Consider the following 18,123-nt stretch of genomic DNA (forward strand, 5'->3'; position numbering starts at 1 on the left):
GAACAATTTTCTCAGCTTAAATAAGGTGCTTTCATTTCTTGAAAACTACTCTGATTTTTTTCTCCAGCCCCCTCACAAGGCAAAAATAGCATGCCCTAGAAATGTCACCAGCGTATGGATTTCTCCCTGTGGAAAACGAGTGCAACCATCAGCCGTGTCTCTCCTGGATGTGGAGAGATGTCTCAGCCAGGCTGTGAGCTGAGCTAAAAGTCAGACAATTCCAGCTTTGGGGTCAGAAAAGATCATCCAGTGGATGCCACCATGGGCAGGGACACTTTGCACTGCCCCAGGGTGCTCCAAGCTCCATCCAACCTGACCTTGGGCACTTCCAGGGCTTCCCCACCCTCACTGTAAGGAATTTCTTCCCCAATATCCAAGGGGAAATCACTGAGCACTGCTGGCTCCGCCTTCCTCCACCCCTCAGCACCCTCTGGGAGCTTCAGGATGCTGTCGGGGTCACAGCATTGCTTCCCTCTCCCGAAAAACTGCGGGCACTTGGCAGAGCTCTGCCGCCCTTCCCGGCATTGCCAGCGCTAATTGCTCGGGCTCGTTAGCGAGTGACAGCCTCCCTGCCTGCCTCCCCTCGCTCCCCAGGGGCTCCAGGGCTGATTTTCCTGGAAGTGTTTCCTCCCCGGGCCGCTGCAGTTCCGCCCCGATCCATAATTGATGCCGGGCTGGGATTTCTCACCCCACTGGAGGGATTTGGGGCCGGAAAGTTGGATGGTGTTGGTTTTAGGGGTTCATTTGGGTGGAAATCTGCTCTCTGCCCTCTCTCAGAGCTGTCTGTCAGCACTGGAGCTTCCCTCCCCTTCCCAAATCCATTGGCTGTCCCTGGAAGGTGGCTTGGGACAGATTTTCAGTGCTGCCAACCCCCTGGCTCACTCGGAAACCTAAAATCCCTGACCCAAAGTCGGTATTTAACACCCCCGGCCCACCCAGCAGTTACATAACTCCCAGCTCCGGGCTTGGTGCAGTAATGAGCACTCGCAGTTTTTAACTCTCAGTTAATTGTCTCCCTCCTCCCCAGCAGTGCAGGAGAACAGAGAGCAGGCACAAAACGAATCCCACAAAACCGCAGCTGACAGGTTTAAAAATCTATTTTCCTGCGAGGAGCTACGGGAAGGACGGGTGATTAATGAGGACTATGAAGAAAAGGTTTTATCCAGCAGACTAATTCCTACGGGTGTTTAAATCCTTAGTGGAGTCGGACAAGATGCTCCAAGGAAGAGCTGGGGGGGCTGGCTGGGCACTCGGTATTCCCAATCAGCCAAAATTCCTGTATCCCAAAACTCCTTTCCCCCTCCAGCAATGGCTGCTGGCCCTTGTGCCCCTCAGGCACCTGTGGCCACTCCAAGCTGTTTGGAAAAAAATAGTAGGAATTCTTCAAGCATTGATTCACCTGGAAAACTGAGTAAGGGCAATTAGGAATGGAGTTGTTCTGAATAATGCTGTGTTTTACCAAAAAAGGGAGTATCTGTTACCCTCCATGGGTGTTTTCCCCTGCAGAGACAATCACGCAGAGCAGGAGAAGGAATCTGGTGTGGATGGAGGGTGACCATTGTTAATGGCAATTATCCAGTTTGGGAGAAGAAGATACAGAATCTCTTTTAATCCCTCAGGAATTGGAATCCACTCTGCATCCTGCTGAGTCCCTGCAGGGTTTGGCTTGGAAAGGACCTTAAAGACATCAAAGCCAGGGAGGTCTGGAGCTGGAGCTCCACAGAGAATAATTCCCAGGAGCTGCAGAGGGAATGAATCTGGAGAATGAATTCAGGTCTCTTGCAAGCCAAACCACTCCAGGACTCAAGGATTCCATAAGCTCCCCCCAGGAGCAGGTGCATGGCTGTGGGAAATGGAAAACTAGGGCAAATTGCCACTGCAAGGAGCAATCACAGCTCTCCCCATTTCCCATGGCCAAGCTTCCCCCGGGATTGTGTGCTCCTGACCCCAAACCTTCCCCATTTTCCAAGCCAGTGCACTTGATGGGAACTCATCCCTGTGCTCCCCGTGGATCCCCAGGCTGGGACATGGATTTTAACTCATTTTCTGCCCAAATCCATTGTTTTATAAAAAAGGCCTTGCAAGTTGTGCAGATTCCAGCATCACTTCCCCGCTGAAAGCATCATTTCACTGTGTTGTAAACTGTGAGTAGCTCTGCAGGAGTGAGTAAATGCCTGTTTAAGGTTATTTACATCAATAAATAAATATTTACCCCTTTTTAAGCGACTCGAGTCCTCTGCAAACAGGTTTCCAATTTACAAAAATCAATTAAAATCTGATATTAGAATGCACCAGCCCACGGTGATGTTCCCGGAGATGTCACTCAGCCTCCCTTCCAAGCCCCACATCAGCATTCCAAAAGCTCTGCTGCTGAAAGAGCAGAAAGTTTCACCTTTTAATTTTTCATAGCAGATTAATTTTTAATTTTCAGACATCAGAGAGAGGGGGAAGTTCCCCAGGAGTCTCTCCTGCTTCAAAGCGCGCTCCAGGCAACCGCTGGATCGAGTGTCAATTTATCACACTGGAGGCTCTGATCCAGATTTTTCCCAATTTTTTTTTGTTGTTGTTCAGACAAAAGTATGGATGCTGGTGAAGTTTTTCAAAAGCTGGGAACAGCCTGGACAGCAGCAAAACCTCTTTTCCTGCCTGCTCAGCTCCCTGACTACAGTTGGTTTGTTCACTGCAATTAATTCCTTGGGGGATTCAGTTCTGCTCAGAGCCAGGCTGGGAGAACTGGGATTGTTCACCTGGAGAAGGACTTGGGAGAAGGCAGGGAATGACATGATCCTTAATATCCTCCCAACCCAAACCATTCCAGGGTTCGGCTGTCACTCCAAAGGGAAAGGGAGGAATTTCTGCTGCCTGGGCAATGAATCAGCAGCAGGGAGTCACAGCCAGCCACGAAAACCAACACATTTCAGTCCAGTTTTATTCCACAAGCATATTTACACCAGGAATTCGAGTCCACAGAGGGCAGAGAGGAGTGGAGAAGCAGCTACTGGAAGCACCACACGGAGACTTCCATCATCCAGGTGTCCCACTGTGCCACTGGGAAGCCACAGACACTAGCAGGGATAAGCCAAACACAGCGGCAGGGATACACTGGGATTGGGAATAACCACCGGGAAAGAACTTCCCAGCAGCTTGTGTTCAACATTCCTAATGCTCTGAGCTTCCTGCTTATGAACTGAATTGGAACAGCACATAGATATGGAGCTCCTGGGCTGCAAGTCCCACCTGGGCACTACACAGATAACCCAAATTGGGATAAAAGAAATGCGTTTTCTAGTTAGGAGCCGTGGGAGAAATTAATTCCTTCATTTTTTGGTCTCCAAGTACCATTGTTAGCTTAGCAGGTAGCGCCGGCCTCAGGTCTGAGCTCTGCAGCCAAGGAAAGCTGGACAAACCGAGATATTGAAACAAAGGAGGATTTGAGAGATTTTTTTTTTTTCTCTCTCCCGTGAGCAGAAACCAGCAAATTTCACACAAAATATTCCACAAAATTAGATATGTAAGAAGGAAACACAGTCACAGAGAGTGTCACACAGGAATATTCCTACTGAAGGAAATATTTCAGTACATCCAGTCAATAATTCATTTTTCCCACAGTTTTGATCATTTTTCCATTCAAAACATTTCCCCTTTGTCCTTTATTTAAATAAATACCCGCACTGGTGGCAAAAACCACCTTTCTATACAAATACTGCTTTCTTCCAAGTTTGCCATTTCCCACGATTTTTTAAATTATTTACTTACACGTGGACTGTCACTTTTCCTTCCGACCTGGGCACAGCGGCACTTCCAATCCTCTTCAGGAATGAAGGCTTTATCCCCTCAGGATCAGCTGTGCCCCCCACATTCCAGCCCCCCATTCCCAGGAGGGTACCTGACATTCCATGGTCCATGTAAACACGAGCCTTTTTTGGTAAACACACATCCTGGGAGGCTGCAGAGGGAAAAGGGGTTGGGATCAGGCTGGGATCACCATGAGGTGCTCCTGATCCTGCTCTGCCAGGCCACATGTGGAGCAGCTCCCTGGGCCGGAGCCTTCTTCCTCCTGGATGCAAGGAAAAGCTGTTAGAGATGGGATGAGTCCCTCAGATCCCAGGAGGATCCTCTCAGATCCCAGCTGAGCTCCCCAGTACCACTCCCTGCATTGTTCCCCCACGGTGCCCACAGAATTCCCGGGAATCCCGCAGCCTCACCTAGACCATGAAGCAGAATTCCCTCAGCCTCACCTATCCCACAAAGCCCAATTCCCAGGAATCCCAGCACACTCACCTAGACCATGAAGCGATGCTCCTTGCCGTCGTGGGCCATGAGGATGACGTTGCGGTTGGAGGTCCAGATGAGCCTGGCCAGCCGCAGGGCATTGTGGGACCCAGGGGACGCCGGCTGCACCGGTGGCACCTGGTAGGTCTTGACACAGCGGAGCTGAGGAGCCGAGTTGAGCATTCCGATGCTTCCCAGGAGGGAGGTGTTCATCTGTGGGGATGTCCTGCTCAGCCTGGGGCTCCTGAACTCCCACATGGCTGAGAGCAGTGGGAGCCTCAGCCAGTCCCACCCATCTATTCCCGCTCCCCTCTGGGCTCTCCAAGCCTGTCCAACCAGGCCTTGGACACTTCCCGGCATCTGCTGGGCTCTGCTCTCCAGAAAACAGGCTGTAAACACCCAGCTCCAAATTCTGAAACCCGAGATTCCTCAACCCAACCCACTGGGATATTACTCTGCTCCCAGGATTTCTGTCCCTGGGAAACCTTGGCAAAGCCAGGGATATTTTATTGCTGTTGCCACGTCCTGAATTCTGAGCAGCTCGATGTTCAAGCCATCCCTTCTTCCGGCTCACCTCGGCAGCAGAGAGGTGTCAGGGGTGTAAATCACGGCATCCGGAGCCGGGAGCGCACCAGCCCCACTGACATTTTCACAATTTAAATCATCTTGAGTAATAACCCTTTTAGGATGACTAATGTCCCTGATTTTCCTGCATTAATAATTGTGCCAAACGGGACACGGAAGGGAAAAATCACCAGCGCAACGAGGTCACATTTGAGAGCTCCATGTTTAACTCCTTATGTTTGGGGTGGGAGGGATTTTGAGGATCATCTCATTCCACACATTTTAGGGACATCCTAGTGGCACTGAGGGAGGGCAGGAATGTGTCCTTACCTGCCAGAAGCACAGGTGGCTGTCCGAGTTGGAATACGTGGCCAGGTAACGGCCATCAGGGGCAAACGCCACGGCTGTGATGGGTCCTTTATGGCCATGGATAGTCTGGGAAAAGAGAAGACAACAGGAATGAGGGAGATCCATGACCTGGAATCCCATAAAAATGCCTCACCAGCTGGGATTTAAGGACAGACCAGCACAATTCCTTTGAAGTGTCCATAAAACTGAATGAAATCATCCCAGGAATGCATTCTCTGCCAAATCCTGTTTCTCAGCCAAAGGAATATTCCCAAGTCTCTGAACAATTAATGGGAATTTTTAAAACACAGAAGCCTTGCACTGCCCAGTGAGCTCCTCTCCCATAGCAGTACCCCCAAAAAAGATCAAAAATGTACTAAATCCAAGATGCCACATGAGTTTCTCCTGGAAAATCCCATTTCCTACTGTATCAGCATTAGGAAAACCCTGTGCCCCAGGTTCTTAAAAGCCCTGCTCAGTGTGGTGCACCTGGAACGAGCCTGCTACATTAAGAAGCCATGAATACATTCATTTATTCCTCGTGGAAAAGGTGAGTGAACCCCAAATCTCTCTTTAATGGGATCCCCACAGTTCATTAGATGATCCCACTCTTTAGCACTTAACAAGCACAGAATCCTTGTCAATAAAACATGTTTTGGTGAGACAAAGGTAGAAAATCAATAGGAGCAGCACACTTGTTGCTCTTTTTACTCCTGGAATACGTTCCAAGAAGTACAAATCCTTCAGGGAATCCAGCTGCTTTGTTATTTAAAGGAAGTGCTTCTCTAATTGATGCTAATCCTCTCCAGCCAGGATTTTTGTGCTGTTTAGCTGTGAAGCAAACCCAGATCAGTGCTACTCATCCCAAATATTCCACATTAACCCACAGAATGTTCAGCTTTGGGAGCTCACTGTGCCTCTGTACCATTCAAGCTATTCCAACAGCCTAATTCCAGGTCTAATATTTGGGAAAATCTCCACTGAAAGGCAATATTCCACTGAAGGTGACATAAAAAAGAAATGCCTGTTTTTGCAGCAATTTAATGGAAATCTCTATTTAAACTCACACCAGTTTCAGCACTTTTAATCATTTCATTTAATACAGAAATTAATAAAATCTCTGAACTCTGTAATTGGGCATGTTTAGAAAATGCCTTTGGCCTATCCAATGAAGGTTATAGTCAATAATTACCTTTTCTCTGAAATTTAGAGATGTGGGTTTCCAGTGTCAGGTTTTCCTGCCTCACCTGGATTTGGAAATGCAGGTGTGGATTGCAGGAGAAACCTTTAAAACACTGTTTTAGAGAAAAGCAGCTTTTCCTCTGTAATTAATTAAGCTAAGCCACGATTCATTCCAAATGGAATATTAAATCCTTTTCTGCCTTCCATATAAATCAAACTTTGCCAAGGCATCCAGGACTGAAATAAAATCAGCCCTGCACAATCCAATTAATGCTCAGATTCCTGGGATTTTAATTCTGGAAGGACCCAGGACCAAACATTATCGATTTCAGCCCAGGCTTAAAAGCAGCTTTTGCTTTGAAATAAACCCAAAATAACTCATGTTTCTCTTTAATCTGCCGGTGCAAATGACCCAGGTTTTAGGCACAAAAATTACAAGTATTTCTGAAATGCAGCTCTAAATATTTATGATGAATCCCAAGATTTAATCAATAAAAACGGAATATTTCAATATCTCTCCTTATACACCCAAATATGTTCCTAGAGGAAAAGAAGATAATTAAATAACCCAAACTGAGGAATTAATTGGGTGGGCTTGGGCCAGACTCTGGAACCCAGCAAAAATTTACATGGGAAAGTATTAGTATTTTCCCATCGTACCAAAATCAGCAATCAGGTATTCTAAAATTCAGTTACCTGCAATCTCTCTCCAGTCTGATTTTAGTGTTTAATTTTATATAAAATAGCAGAATATCAGTATTTTCTTGTGCTACTGCACCTCTAAGTGCAGGATTTTTAATTGTGTGTTGATAATTAGGAATCTTACAAGAAATAGTAATGACTGGGTTAAAATTTAATATTATTTCAGTGTTTAATTGGGCAAACAGAGCTTGTGCTGAGTGATACCTTAATCCTGTTGCCTAATCCTTTTAATATTGTTATAAATTAATTATAATTGTAATTATTAATCCGAGCGGTTTATTTTGGGATTAATCCCATGTGTTTGGCTCGTGGGGTTTAAAGCTGGGAAAACAAAAGGCACATTTCCAGGTGGAGCCGCTGCTTTCAGAACCATTTTCCAATTCCCCGTGAACCATCAATTATCTTTATCAAATCCCAGGATCTCATCTCGGCCCCTGATCAAGATGGAGCCTTATTTGAGCAAGACTGTGTGCTATCCGTACATCAAGGCCAGAGCCAGAAGAGGCAGGGAGGAAGGATCAATAGTCATCATCGGATCGTGCTCGGCAGGCTGCCAGCGGGGAAGGTGCTGATGGAAGCTCCACCTTGTTTTTTGGGAAGCTGGTAAAGTTTAACCTTTGCAATCCCTGAGATCCTGGACTCTGCATTCCAGAGTGCTCCGAATCCTGCTGGAATGGCTGGGAGAGCCTTCATCCCAGCCAACTTCCCAATGGGATTAGGCTCAGGACACCACAAACCTGTTCCCACCACAGCCCCTCGAGGATTTGGCTGTTTAAGGGCAAGCAGCGTACCATGATCCAGGATAAAAGCAGGATGAGATCCCACACATGCAGGAAAAACCAGGATAAAAGCATACATGAATCTTGTGGGGCACTGGTGTGGAGGGGGATCAGCATTTTCACACACCATCCACCTGGGAAATCTCTGTACACAGCCCTCCCCTCCCGCTTATCCAACAGGAATGTCATGTTTTTAAGGATTTCAAATAACCTGGTCACAACCCCCCTGCTCCTCCAGCAACAGAAAGCACTGGCAAAAATTACAGCTATTTATTGCCAAAATTCTGATGGAGTTTAGCTGGCTTTTTAAGGAATTCTGAGCTTCAGAACAGAGTTCCTGGAATATGTAATGGTGAATATGGAGAGGGAATATAGGCTGTTGCTCCCGTGTGGGACAGAACTGAGTGCAGGGCACAGATCCTCCTTGCAAAGGGGCACAAAGCCATCCCCAAAGTGTCCCCAGGAGGGAAAAGCTGCGGTGAGGATGAGCTGCCTTGCAGAGGCACAGAGCACTCAGGCAGTTTATTCCGAGTGTCATGGAGACGGGGTGAGAGATCCGGAGCTGTCGGCAGCCAGCGGCTCCGGGTCAATAGCTCTCCCGAGATGTTGTGGGAATAATCAACACCCAGCCCTGGGATCGCTGGGAGCTGCCAGCAGCTGAAGGACAGATCAATAGCGGCATGGGAAGGGCGCTGCCCGGCTCCCGGTGCCACCAAAAACCCCACGGAGCCCGTGTGACACACCGGGGATGGCAGCAACACCCAGACAGGGTTTAATACAGTCATTTGATAGGAGAGGAGAAAGAACCTGGCTTTGATATTGAATTATGGAAAAACAGATTAAAAATGTTTGTGTTTCGAGTAGACATAATACAAACTAACAGAGTGTATTTTACTGGGAAAAAACACATCCTAGATATATGTTGATTTATTTTTTGTGGAAAAGGAGGATTTGTGATATCCATCCATATCTATTGATCATTCCAAGTAATTTCTCAGTCAGTTCCTATAACCACCTTTCTAAAAAACAAAATTAAAATTACATGGAAGGGGGGTAAAAAACCCAAACCCAAAATGCTTTTAAGGATCCCAAAAGCCCTCACAGGAACTCAAGAACCTGAGCTTTTCTCCAATGACACAACTTTTTCAGCTACACCATCCTCAAGTTATGGCATGTTTTTGAGCAGCCTGAAAAATCTGCAGCTGTGAGAAATAAAGTATAAAATCGGATTTTTAAGCAGGAATCTGTATCCAATAGATGGCATTGCCCCACAGTAATTTATCCAGAAAATTTTCGTATCTCATGAATAGTAACTAAACCTGCAAACAACCTGCCCTAATTACCCTGGGAGTCCCTTCAGTCACCCCCAGCTCTGTTTTCCTCGGTTTACGTGGAAGATTTTTACAAAAAGTAAGGAACCAAGTGCTGTGAATATTCCCCAGCATGAAGTAAATAATCCCAAATTTTTGGGGGAATAACTGTCAAACTTTCTGATCAGGAAATGCAGCTTGAGGTTTTCGTTATCAATCCAATGGCAGCAGAAAGCCAGAAGGACTTGATATCTGTAAATCCTTCATTAAACCATTGATCCCCAGGGTGTTGCAGCAGACGCAGAGCTTGCTGTTCATCGTTCCCAGATGTTCCCAGGATTTTCCAGGAAGAATTCCCGGGGAGTTCCTTACCTGGCACTTGCCGGTGCGGATGTCGTAGAGTGCCACGGAGCCGTGCCGAGCTCCCACTGCAATCCGGTGGCTGCGCTCGTAGTAGCTCACCATGTAGAACCTGGGGGAGCAGGCAAACCAGGAATAATTAAATATAATTATTAATTAAATAATTAATTTTAAAATCCACTCGCCGGTTTAACACTCGGCATCCCACAAAACCAACACGATATGTTACCAAGGGAACTGATGAGATTTATCTATCGGATTTATTTATTCATTTGGGAATAATCCATGGGATTATAGTCCCAAATCTCTGAGTTCCTGGGTGTATCTCCTTCATGCTGGAACACCTCAATAAAGCTGGAAGTCAAACGGTTAAGTGACCATACAACACCCTGTGTGACTTCAGGGCATTTCCCCTGAAAGTCAAATGAAAAGGAAGGGAAGTGGAAGGGAAAATAAGCAAACTCATCAATTTTTGATGGGCATAAAGCACAAGGAAGAGGGAAATTCACCATCAAACACTCCCTACTCCAGTAACATCCTTGGGGTGAAGCCTGTGATACTCCTTAACACCCAGTGTGACCATGTGGCATTTACTGGAATTCCAACAGCTGCAAAATCCAAGGAATTTCAACACCTTGAAACCCAAGAGAGCCTAAATCCTTATTGCAAATTCAAATCCTTGGGGATATCACTGTGCCTTATCACAGGGAGAGCAGACCTGTGAAAGTGCCAGCTGCATTCTGAATTATGTTGGAATTTTACAGTCAGATTTTCCTCTACCAAAATCTGCCAGAAATATCTGGAATCACTCTCAAAAAAACATGTCACCAAACATATTTAAGGCTTCAAACAACCCATCTTGCAGACTCCTCTCCTGGTTCCTTGGGATTCCCAGTGCCATAGCAACTGCTTGCATGCAGGTATGAGACATGTTCTGCACTGCAGATGGCAGCTGGCAAGAAAAGCAGGGTGAAACATGGAAAAAACCCAGTAAAGAATAAAAGAGAAGAATCATTTTTACACTGGCTATAACCAGGAAATATTACCAGTAATTGCAAAGAATTTAAAAATACTGGATCGCTATAAATACGCAGAGGAATAGGGAGATTGGGCACTAATTCCCATTTATCCTTCCCTTTATGCTTTAAGGAAAGCCACTTAAAGCATCAGGAAGGAGGAAGATCATCTCCATCAGTATCCAACCTGGCAACAGGATAATTGTTCTTTCCTTGAAACTATTCAATATTTTAATAGGTTATTAAATTAAAACGTAATGGTCGACAGGTGATTATTAGAATTTATTGGCTGGACCAGTTTAAGAGGATAACTGGGATATTATCCATGTTTAAGGATACTGGAAATGCTCCCATTTTATAAATCATCTTTTACTCTTATGTCACCTAAAAGATTGTTTCACTCTTGATTAGGAAACACATCCTGCTGGTGATCCTATCATTTACTTCACAGCATTCCCAGAGGAAGAGCTCACCTGCAGATGGCTGGAAAACATTCCTGAAGACCCTTTTTCTTAACTAAAGATCCTTCCAGGCAGTACATGATGATGTCCATCACCTTGGAAACAAAAATTACCATTAGTTGACAATTTGTGGTTTATGTTCCACAATTAAAGCTCTGAAGGTCATCCCATTCCAGGGACACCTTGGGATAGATCAGGTTCCCAGCTGTGTCCAACCTGGCTTGGACCCTCTTTTGTCTGTGATATTTTCCCCAGCAATGTGATTTAATGCAATTTAAAGTTTAAGGAATGAATTTGGTGTAAAGCAAATCCTCTGCATCACACAGAAAGGGAGTCCAGGCTGCTCCCAGATCCCTGGCATGGAGCCCAGGCCAGAGGTGGCCTCACCTCCACCAGCAGGTCCACGACATCCGTGGGCATCTTCTCGATGAGGATCTCGATGACCCTGAGGATCTCACCCTTGGCCCTGGCCAGCGTGGTGGTGTGGATGTTCTGCTGTGACTGCGTGTTGGCTGCCAGCGCCGTGTGCCTGTGCACCTGCAAGGAACAGGGACAAACCTGGTCACAAACCCACTGCAGGGACAAACCTGGTCACAAACCCCACTGCAGGGACTAACCTGGTCACAAACCCACTGCAGGGATAAACCTGGTCACAAACCCACTGCAGGGACAAACCTGGTCACAAACCCACTGCAGGGACAAACCTGGTCACAAACCCACTGCAGGGATAAACCTGGTCACAAACCCTCTGTTCTCCAGCAACCAAATGTACATTCAACAGCAAAAAATTACAGCTATTTAGTGCCAAAATCATGATGGAGTTTAGCTGTTTCTTTAAGGAATTCTGAGCTTCAGAATGGAGTTCCTGGAATATGTGAGGGGGAATGAGTGAGGGGAAATATGGAGGAGGAATGTGTGAGGGGCAATATGGAGGGGGAACATGGAGGAGGCAATACAGAAGGCTGTTGCTGCCACGTGGACAGAACCAAGTGCAGGGCACGGATCCTCCTTGCAATGGGGCACAAAGCCATCCCCAACGTGGCTCCCAGTGGCTCCAGCTGTCTGCCATCGCTCACACAGCTCTCAGACAGGCCATGCCTGGTGCTCCCCAACCTCCTCAGCCCCAAACCCACGGAAAACCCTCTTTGAACACCTGAAGCTCACCTCCTTGGCGATGGTGGTGATGAAGGCAGGCGGGCGGGCGGTGGCGATGAGGGACAGCGCGTGGCGAGCGGAGCGCGCCGAGTCGGCCGCCGGGCTCAGGGGCAGCCCCATTGTGATGCTAAACGGCAGCCGCACAAAGGCGTTGGAAATATAGAGTGAAAAGATTAGAACCAGCTTATAATGTCAGTTCAAGGTCACTGGGAGCACTCCGGCAGTTCCAATATAATGGACTCCCAACAAAGAGCGGTGATTAGGAGTCAGGGTGTTCCAGCATCAACCCCAAATCGAATAATTAACCATGAAGATTGAAAACAGTAAGTGCATCTGTCCAAAGTGGGCAAAAGGCCTTGTTAACAAATTATCTGTATGTGCTGAATACATATCACCCCACGGAGGGCCAGGCGAGCCCCAAGCGTCTTCCCAAGGATTTATGGTTTGGTCTTTTACAGCACTTTAAACACAGGCTGAAAAATCCCCTGGCCAGAGTTATTCTCTTTAATTCAAGGCTTTTACTTGCTGTGACAAGATAAAAGCAAAATGCAATAAGGTGCTAAGTACCAAGTAACTGCATTTAGCAAAAATAAAATTTCTAGGTGCCCTGCACATTATCCAAAAATTCCCCAAAATGTAGAAACATAGGATCACAGACTGGTTTGGGTTAGAAGGGCTTCTAAAGATCACCTATTCCACCCCCTGCCATGGCAGGAACACCTTCCACTAAACCAGGCTGCTCCAAGCCGTGTCCAACCTGGCCTGGAACGCCTCCAGGGATGGAGCACCCACATATTTTTCTGGACAACCTGTGGAAAGGGTTCCTCCTTCTTCCCTGGGCTCTTTGACTGATTTTTTTTAGGGAGGAGAATAGCAGGAGTTTACAAACCCAACCAGTTAATTTTCCTTTCCCATCCCTCACCATTATTGTACGAATTAAAACTCCCATGCCTGAAACCAAATGAAGTCTCTGCCACAGGGTGATGTCCCCCTTGGCCTTCTCCCCAGAAAACCACATTTAAATGTAACTTCCAAACTCCTGTCCAGGTGTTCCATGAAAAGGGATGAGCCAGGGGAAAGTCATCCCAGTCAGACAGAGCCAGCAAACCCCAAGTGCCTCTCTGCCAATTTTCAAAGGCTCTGTGTCATGCCAGCAATGTTTTTCCTTACAGGATGCTTGGCAAAGTGTGGATTTTCCCCAAAAGCAACAGGCTTTTTGTGAATTCCTTTGCCTGGGAGGACATGGGCACAGCTCAGCCCCATGAGGTGATGGAATGGCATATTCCAACCAGGACAGAAACACCTTCCACTAGGTCAGGTGGCTCCAGGGCACAGACAAAAATGCATGGATTGATTAGAATGGGATTTGCTAATTCTGGTGGTTTGGATCATAATGGTGCCCAGAGAAGCTGTGGCTGCCCCTGGATCCCTGGAATTGCTCCAGGCCAGGTTGGATGGGACTCAGAATAACCTGGGTTAGTGGAAGGTGTTGCTGCCCATGGCCAGGGGTGGAATGGATCCTTAAAATACGCCCCAACCCAAACCACTCCATGAAAATCTACCTGAAATGTAGCTTAATTCAAAAAGCAAAACTACAGCCAAAAATGATTCCTACCATCATCCAAGACAAAATCAAAGCCTAAAAATGCTGGGAAAACACTCTCTATCCTCACAACTGAGCAGCTTCCCTTGGCACAGCCTAACTTTGGGGAACTGGGATGAGCTGGGCAAGCAGAGGAGTTCCAAACACCTGAGTTTTGCCTAACAGCTTGGATATTCCCTTGATTCAGCAGGGAAAAAAGAAACCCACTCGTTTTCCTGGTCAATAAATGTGATTTTTCTTTTCTATCTAAAGGCAGAAGCTTGACATAAAAGCTCTTTGATAAAACCTCCGGGAGAGGCGCCGGCAGCTGTGTGCCGTTATTGTGTCCACGGCAAATCCGGCACAAAGCGGGAGCTCAGCGGGGCTCCGGCAGGGTGAGATCCACACTTAACCCCCTGCACACATTGTTGCTCCATTTCTTTCCATCTCCCTCCATCCTGGATCTGTCAGCAATGTAACAGGCCGTTTTCAATCTAAATCTTGTTATGGATTAATAAGCAAACGCTTTCGCGCTTATTATGCAATTTATCATGAGGAAAATTGTGCCGGGCTCCTCAAGGCTCCACGCTGATCCCTTCATTTATTCCCTGCTCCGTGCAGGGAGAGCCAGACTAATCTTCCTGACAGCTAAGGATGGAATCACACGAGCAAAAGGACTTGCTGAAGAACTGTAGTCACTTGGATCCTGGAAGTTGGGATTTACATACAACGGGGCTTTGGGAAAGGAAAATGTGGTGGTGTCTCCTGTCACACTACAAGGAGTAACTGGAATTCAGACAAAAAACAATGGTAATCCAATTTGCCTGAATTTCTTCTGCCAACACATGGCAAGGATTCACTCTTTCTATGGTGAGGAAATTAAAACTAACATAAAATGGGCAATATCTACCTTAGAATAACATCAGAACCATCAATGTAGATGGATGTGGAAACACATTCCTGGGATGAAAACAGCCCAGGGCAGCTCCTTACTGCAGGTGCCATTTAAATTCTGTGTGCTGTCAACAAATATATTTCATGGAATCATGGAATGGCCTGGGTTAGAAGGAACCTTAAGGATCAAGCCATGGGCAGGGACACCTTCCATTATCCCAAGGTGCTCCAACCTGGTCTTGGGCATTTCCAGGAGCAACCACAGCTTCTCTGGGAATTCCATTCCAGAGCCTCCTGACCCTGACAGCCACGAATTCATTTCCTAACCCTGCTCTCCACCCTCACTGCCCATCCCACCGCCCCAGCATGATTCCCATGGGTGGGAATTCCCACCCAGGAGCCCAGCAGGGATTTTAGAGGTACCCACTTGGCCAGCTGCTTCTCGGCGTCGGCGCAGAGCTCCAGCAGCCCCATGAGCACGGCCGACACGTCCATGTAGGGCTCCCAGACGGTGAAGCCGCGGCCGATGAGGTCGATGGCAGTTCTGCGGATGGTGCTGTGCGCAGGGAGCCGAGAGCTGGGAGGCTGCAGCAGCAGGAATGTCAGAGCCTTGCCTGGAGGGGGACAGCAGGGCAGGGTCAGAGCAGTGACCTTGAAGGTGCCCAGTGCCACCCCTGCCACCTTCAGCTCTGTCCAACCTGCCCTGGGACACTCCAGGGAGTGAATCCACAATCTGTGCCACTGCTGACTCCCAACACAATATTGTAAGAAATAGCAGGAAGTGGATTTGGGGGGCAAAAATAGAAGCCAACAGTATTGTTGAAAAATAGAGCTTAAGAGGGGAGAGAAACAGCCCAAACAACTTCACCCATCCTGAACTGCGATCCGGGTTCTGCAATTTTATTACTATTGCTGCACATTTATTACTATTTCCTCTAATGGCCTACTTTAAATTAATACACAGTAATTCCTATTATTCAAATAATGATGCATATTATTATTCATAAAATGAATTCTGTACACATAAATGGAGGAGGGCTAAGCCAAGCAGTGCTTCCTGATGATTTATCATTATCTCTTCATCGTTATTTATTACCCCTTGTGGTAAAGATAATTACAGATTTTATCAGGTTTTTCTTGAACTGTCCTCAACAAGTTGCTTGTTTTGTTTATTAAATAAGCCTCCTGCTGCTTTCAGGATTGGGAAAAGCCAGGTTTGTCCAGTTGATTCACACCAACCAACCCCCAAAATTCCTTCCTGTCGTGCCACAAAGGGTTGATTTGATGCCTCAAATACAAAACCTTATTAAAAACGTGATTCCTCAAGCATTACTCCAATGAAATATTCCCACCTTTTCCCTCAGAATCCTGCAACAGCCAGACTGACCCAAAATCCTGGTACCGGTGGGTCCCTGGCTGGGACATCTTTGTTTAAAGCTCTGCCTGGGCTTAAACGAAGGAATTAATATTGACAAAAACATCCAGGCGCTAATGAGTTGTTCGTTAGGGCAATAAACATGTCACATTAGAGTCAGCGCAGCAACGAGGTAATTAGCCCTGGGAAAGCTCGGCATGGTGGGGCTGGAATACCCTGGGATGATGTGCATCTCTGGCCTTGTAATTTTGCTAGTTCTCATTAATATTTGGGCATAAAAAGTCATCAAGCACCAAATCCAAAATTCCCTGAGACAGAAAGTCAGGTGTGACTCACTGGACATAATCCCTCAGGTATTCCTCAGCCATTCCTACGTAAATCAGTATTAAAATATAATTTTATTCCAGCTCTGCATCGGCACATTTGCTCCTTAAATCACTTTATTAACACAAATGTGCCCAAATCCTAAAGCTCATCACTTATTTTCACTGCACAGAAGCCCCCGGATTCCCAACATGCCTTTCCTTGTGGAATCTCTCTGAGCACACAGCTCCAGGTAGCCTTGTTATCCCCAGTCTGGCAATGGATTTTAAAAAATGAAATTATTTGCTTGGGAAAAATCAATAGCCTGAGGCAGGAATGAGACACTGAGAACTCCGACCAAGATCCAACTAAATCCAAATGATGGACTCCAAGAATAGGATTTAACTCAATTGTGACCATTTCTGGATGACTTTTTTCCCTCACTGTACACAGAGAGATCAAAAGTAGGAGAGCTGGGTTACAATTCTCTATTCCTTCATCCCTTCCTGCTCATTCCTGTCTTATTTAATCCAGATTCCAGCAAACCCAGAGTGACTCCACGGATCTGGGAGAATGGAAAACCTGCTCCTTTTGCTGTTTTTCCTTTGGAATTTTTCCCTTTGGAATTTTCCTTTGGAAAGAGGCCCAATTCAGAGTCCAGGAGATCTCAATAACTCCATACTCACAGCGTCACCAGAGCTAAAGGGCAAAGAGCTGCTCATTAATAACTCCACGGATGGCAGCTGCCTGGAAAACCCCCTGAATTATCCATGGAATTTGGCATTTCCATATCCCAGCCACAATTTGCCAGCCCATTAACTCTGTAAACACAGCACGAGTTTTGGGGGGATGTGAGGTGTGTGCAGCCAGCAATTCCTCGGGTGCCATTTTATCAGGGAATAGCTGAGTTGTGAGGAATCCAGGAGTGAATGCAGGCAGCAGGCAAGGTGGGAATTTCTGGAAAATTCCACCCTCCGCAAAAGGCACAAAATCATAGTTCTGTGTCACTGGAAGACAGCGAGATACCCTGGATTTGATGGGTATTTGATGGGATTACAGGTTGCCCAGAGAAGCTGTGGATTCACCATCTCTGGAAGTGTTCAGGGCTGGGCTGGAAGGGGCTTGGAGCAGCCTGGGCTAGCAGAAGGAAAACAATCCAGAATAAATCCATCAAACACAGTGTGAGTGCTCTGCCTTACCTGGGAGCAGAAGGAGGGACGTCACAATTCCACCAGCACCTCAGTGAATATTCCCAACCCCTAACCACACCCTCAGGTACTCACAGGTGTGCCTGGCCAGGGAATAGTTGGATCCAGCGCTGGTGAGGCCAAATCCCTCGGGAATCTGGCTGGAGCTGCGGGGTCGAGTGAGGAGCTTGGGTGGTTCAATCTCAGCTCCAAACTCAGCGCCGATGACACCCAGCAGGACGATGGCTGTGGCTTGTTTGCGCCTCTCCTCGTAGGACGTGGATGCCTTCTTGGGCTGGGGGAGGCCAGAGAGGCAGCCTGGAGGGGGAAAATACAAAAAAGGGGTGGATTTGATATTCCAAACTGGGCAAAATCCATGAGTAAAGAACATCAGTCACGTCTTTGGGATTTGCAGGCGTGGAGGTGACTCCTCAAAAAACTCCAAAACCTGCCAAGAACTCATGGGAGAAAAAAAAGTCACCAGAAAACTCCCTAATCCCCAGAATTTTTTGCTCAGTGAGAAAAGATCTGTGGAATTCTATGTTTAGTGATTTTTGGGTTGCTTCTCGTTCATTTGTTTTTAAAAGATGGATTTTGTTCAGGGTAAGCTCTTTGCATTATACAAAAGCATTT

General features: G+C 46.7%; 1 protein-coding gene across 6 annotated transcripts in view; it reads right to left on the reverse strand.

The window, feature by feature from the left end:
• Positions 1-2,911: 2,911 nt before the first annotated feature.
• Positions 2,912-18,123, reverse strand: part of WDR7 (WD repeat domain 7) — a 35,794-nt gene continuing 20,582 nt past the window's right edge. For 4 of the 6 annotated variants that reach the window (XM_085043306.1, XM_085043303.1, XM_085043307.1 and 1 more), the window contains 9 exons: positions 17,587-17,808; positions 15,053-15,239; positions 12,159-12,276; positions 11,382-11,531; positions 11,007-11,089; positions 9,530-9,629; positions 5,167-5,271; positions 4,282-4,485; positions 2,912-4,057 (listed from right to left, as the gene is read on the reverse strand). In XM_085043306.1, the coding sequence (XP_084899432.1) occupies positions 4,282-4,485; positions 5,167-5,271; positions 9,530-9,629; positions 11,007-11,089; positions 11,382-11,531; positions 12,159-12,276; positions 15,053-15,239; positions 17,587-17,808 (1,169 nt within the window). In that variant the 3' untranslated portion in view covers positions 2,912-4,057. Of the gene's footprint in view, positions 4,075-4,281; positions 4,486-5,166; positions 5,272-9,529; positions 9,630-11,006; positions 11,090-11,381; positions 11,532-12,158; positions 12,277-15,052; positions 15,240-17,586; positions 17,809-18,123 lie in introns of all 6 variants that reach the window. The other 2 variants (XM_085043304.1, XM_085043305.1) reach the window with 2 other exon arrangements.

This window comes from Lichenostomus cassidix, chromosome Z, assembly GCF_008360975.1.
Source record: "Lichenostomus cassidix isolate B80296 chromosome Z, HeHo_3.0, whole genome shotgun sequence".
Lineage (NCBI taxonomy): Eukaryota > Metazoa > Chordata > Aves > Passeriformes > Meliphagidae > Lichenostomus > Lichenostomus cassidix.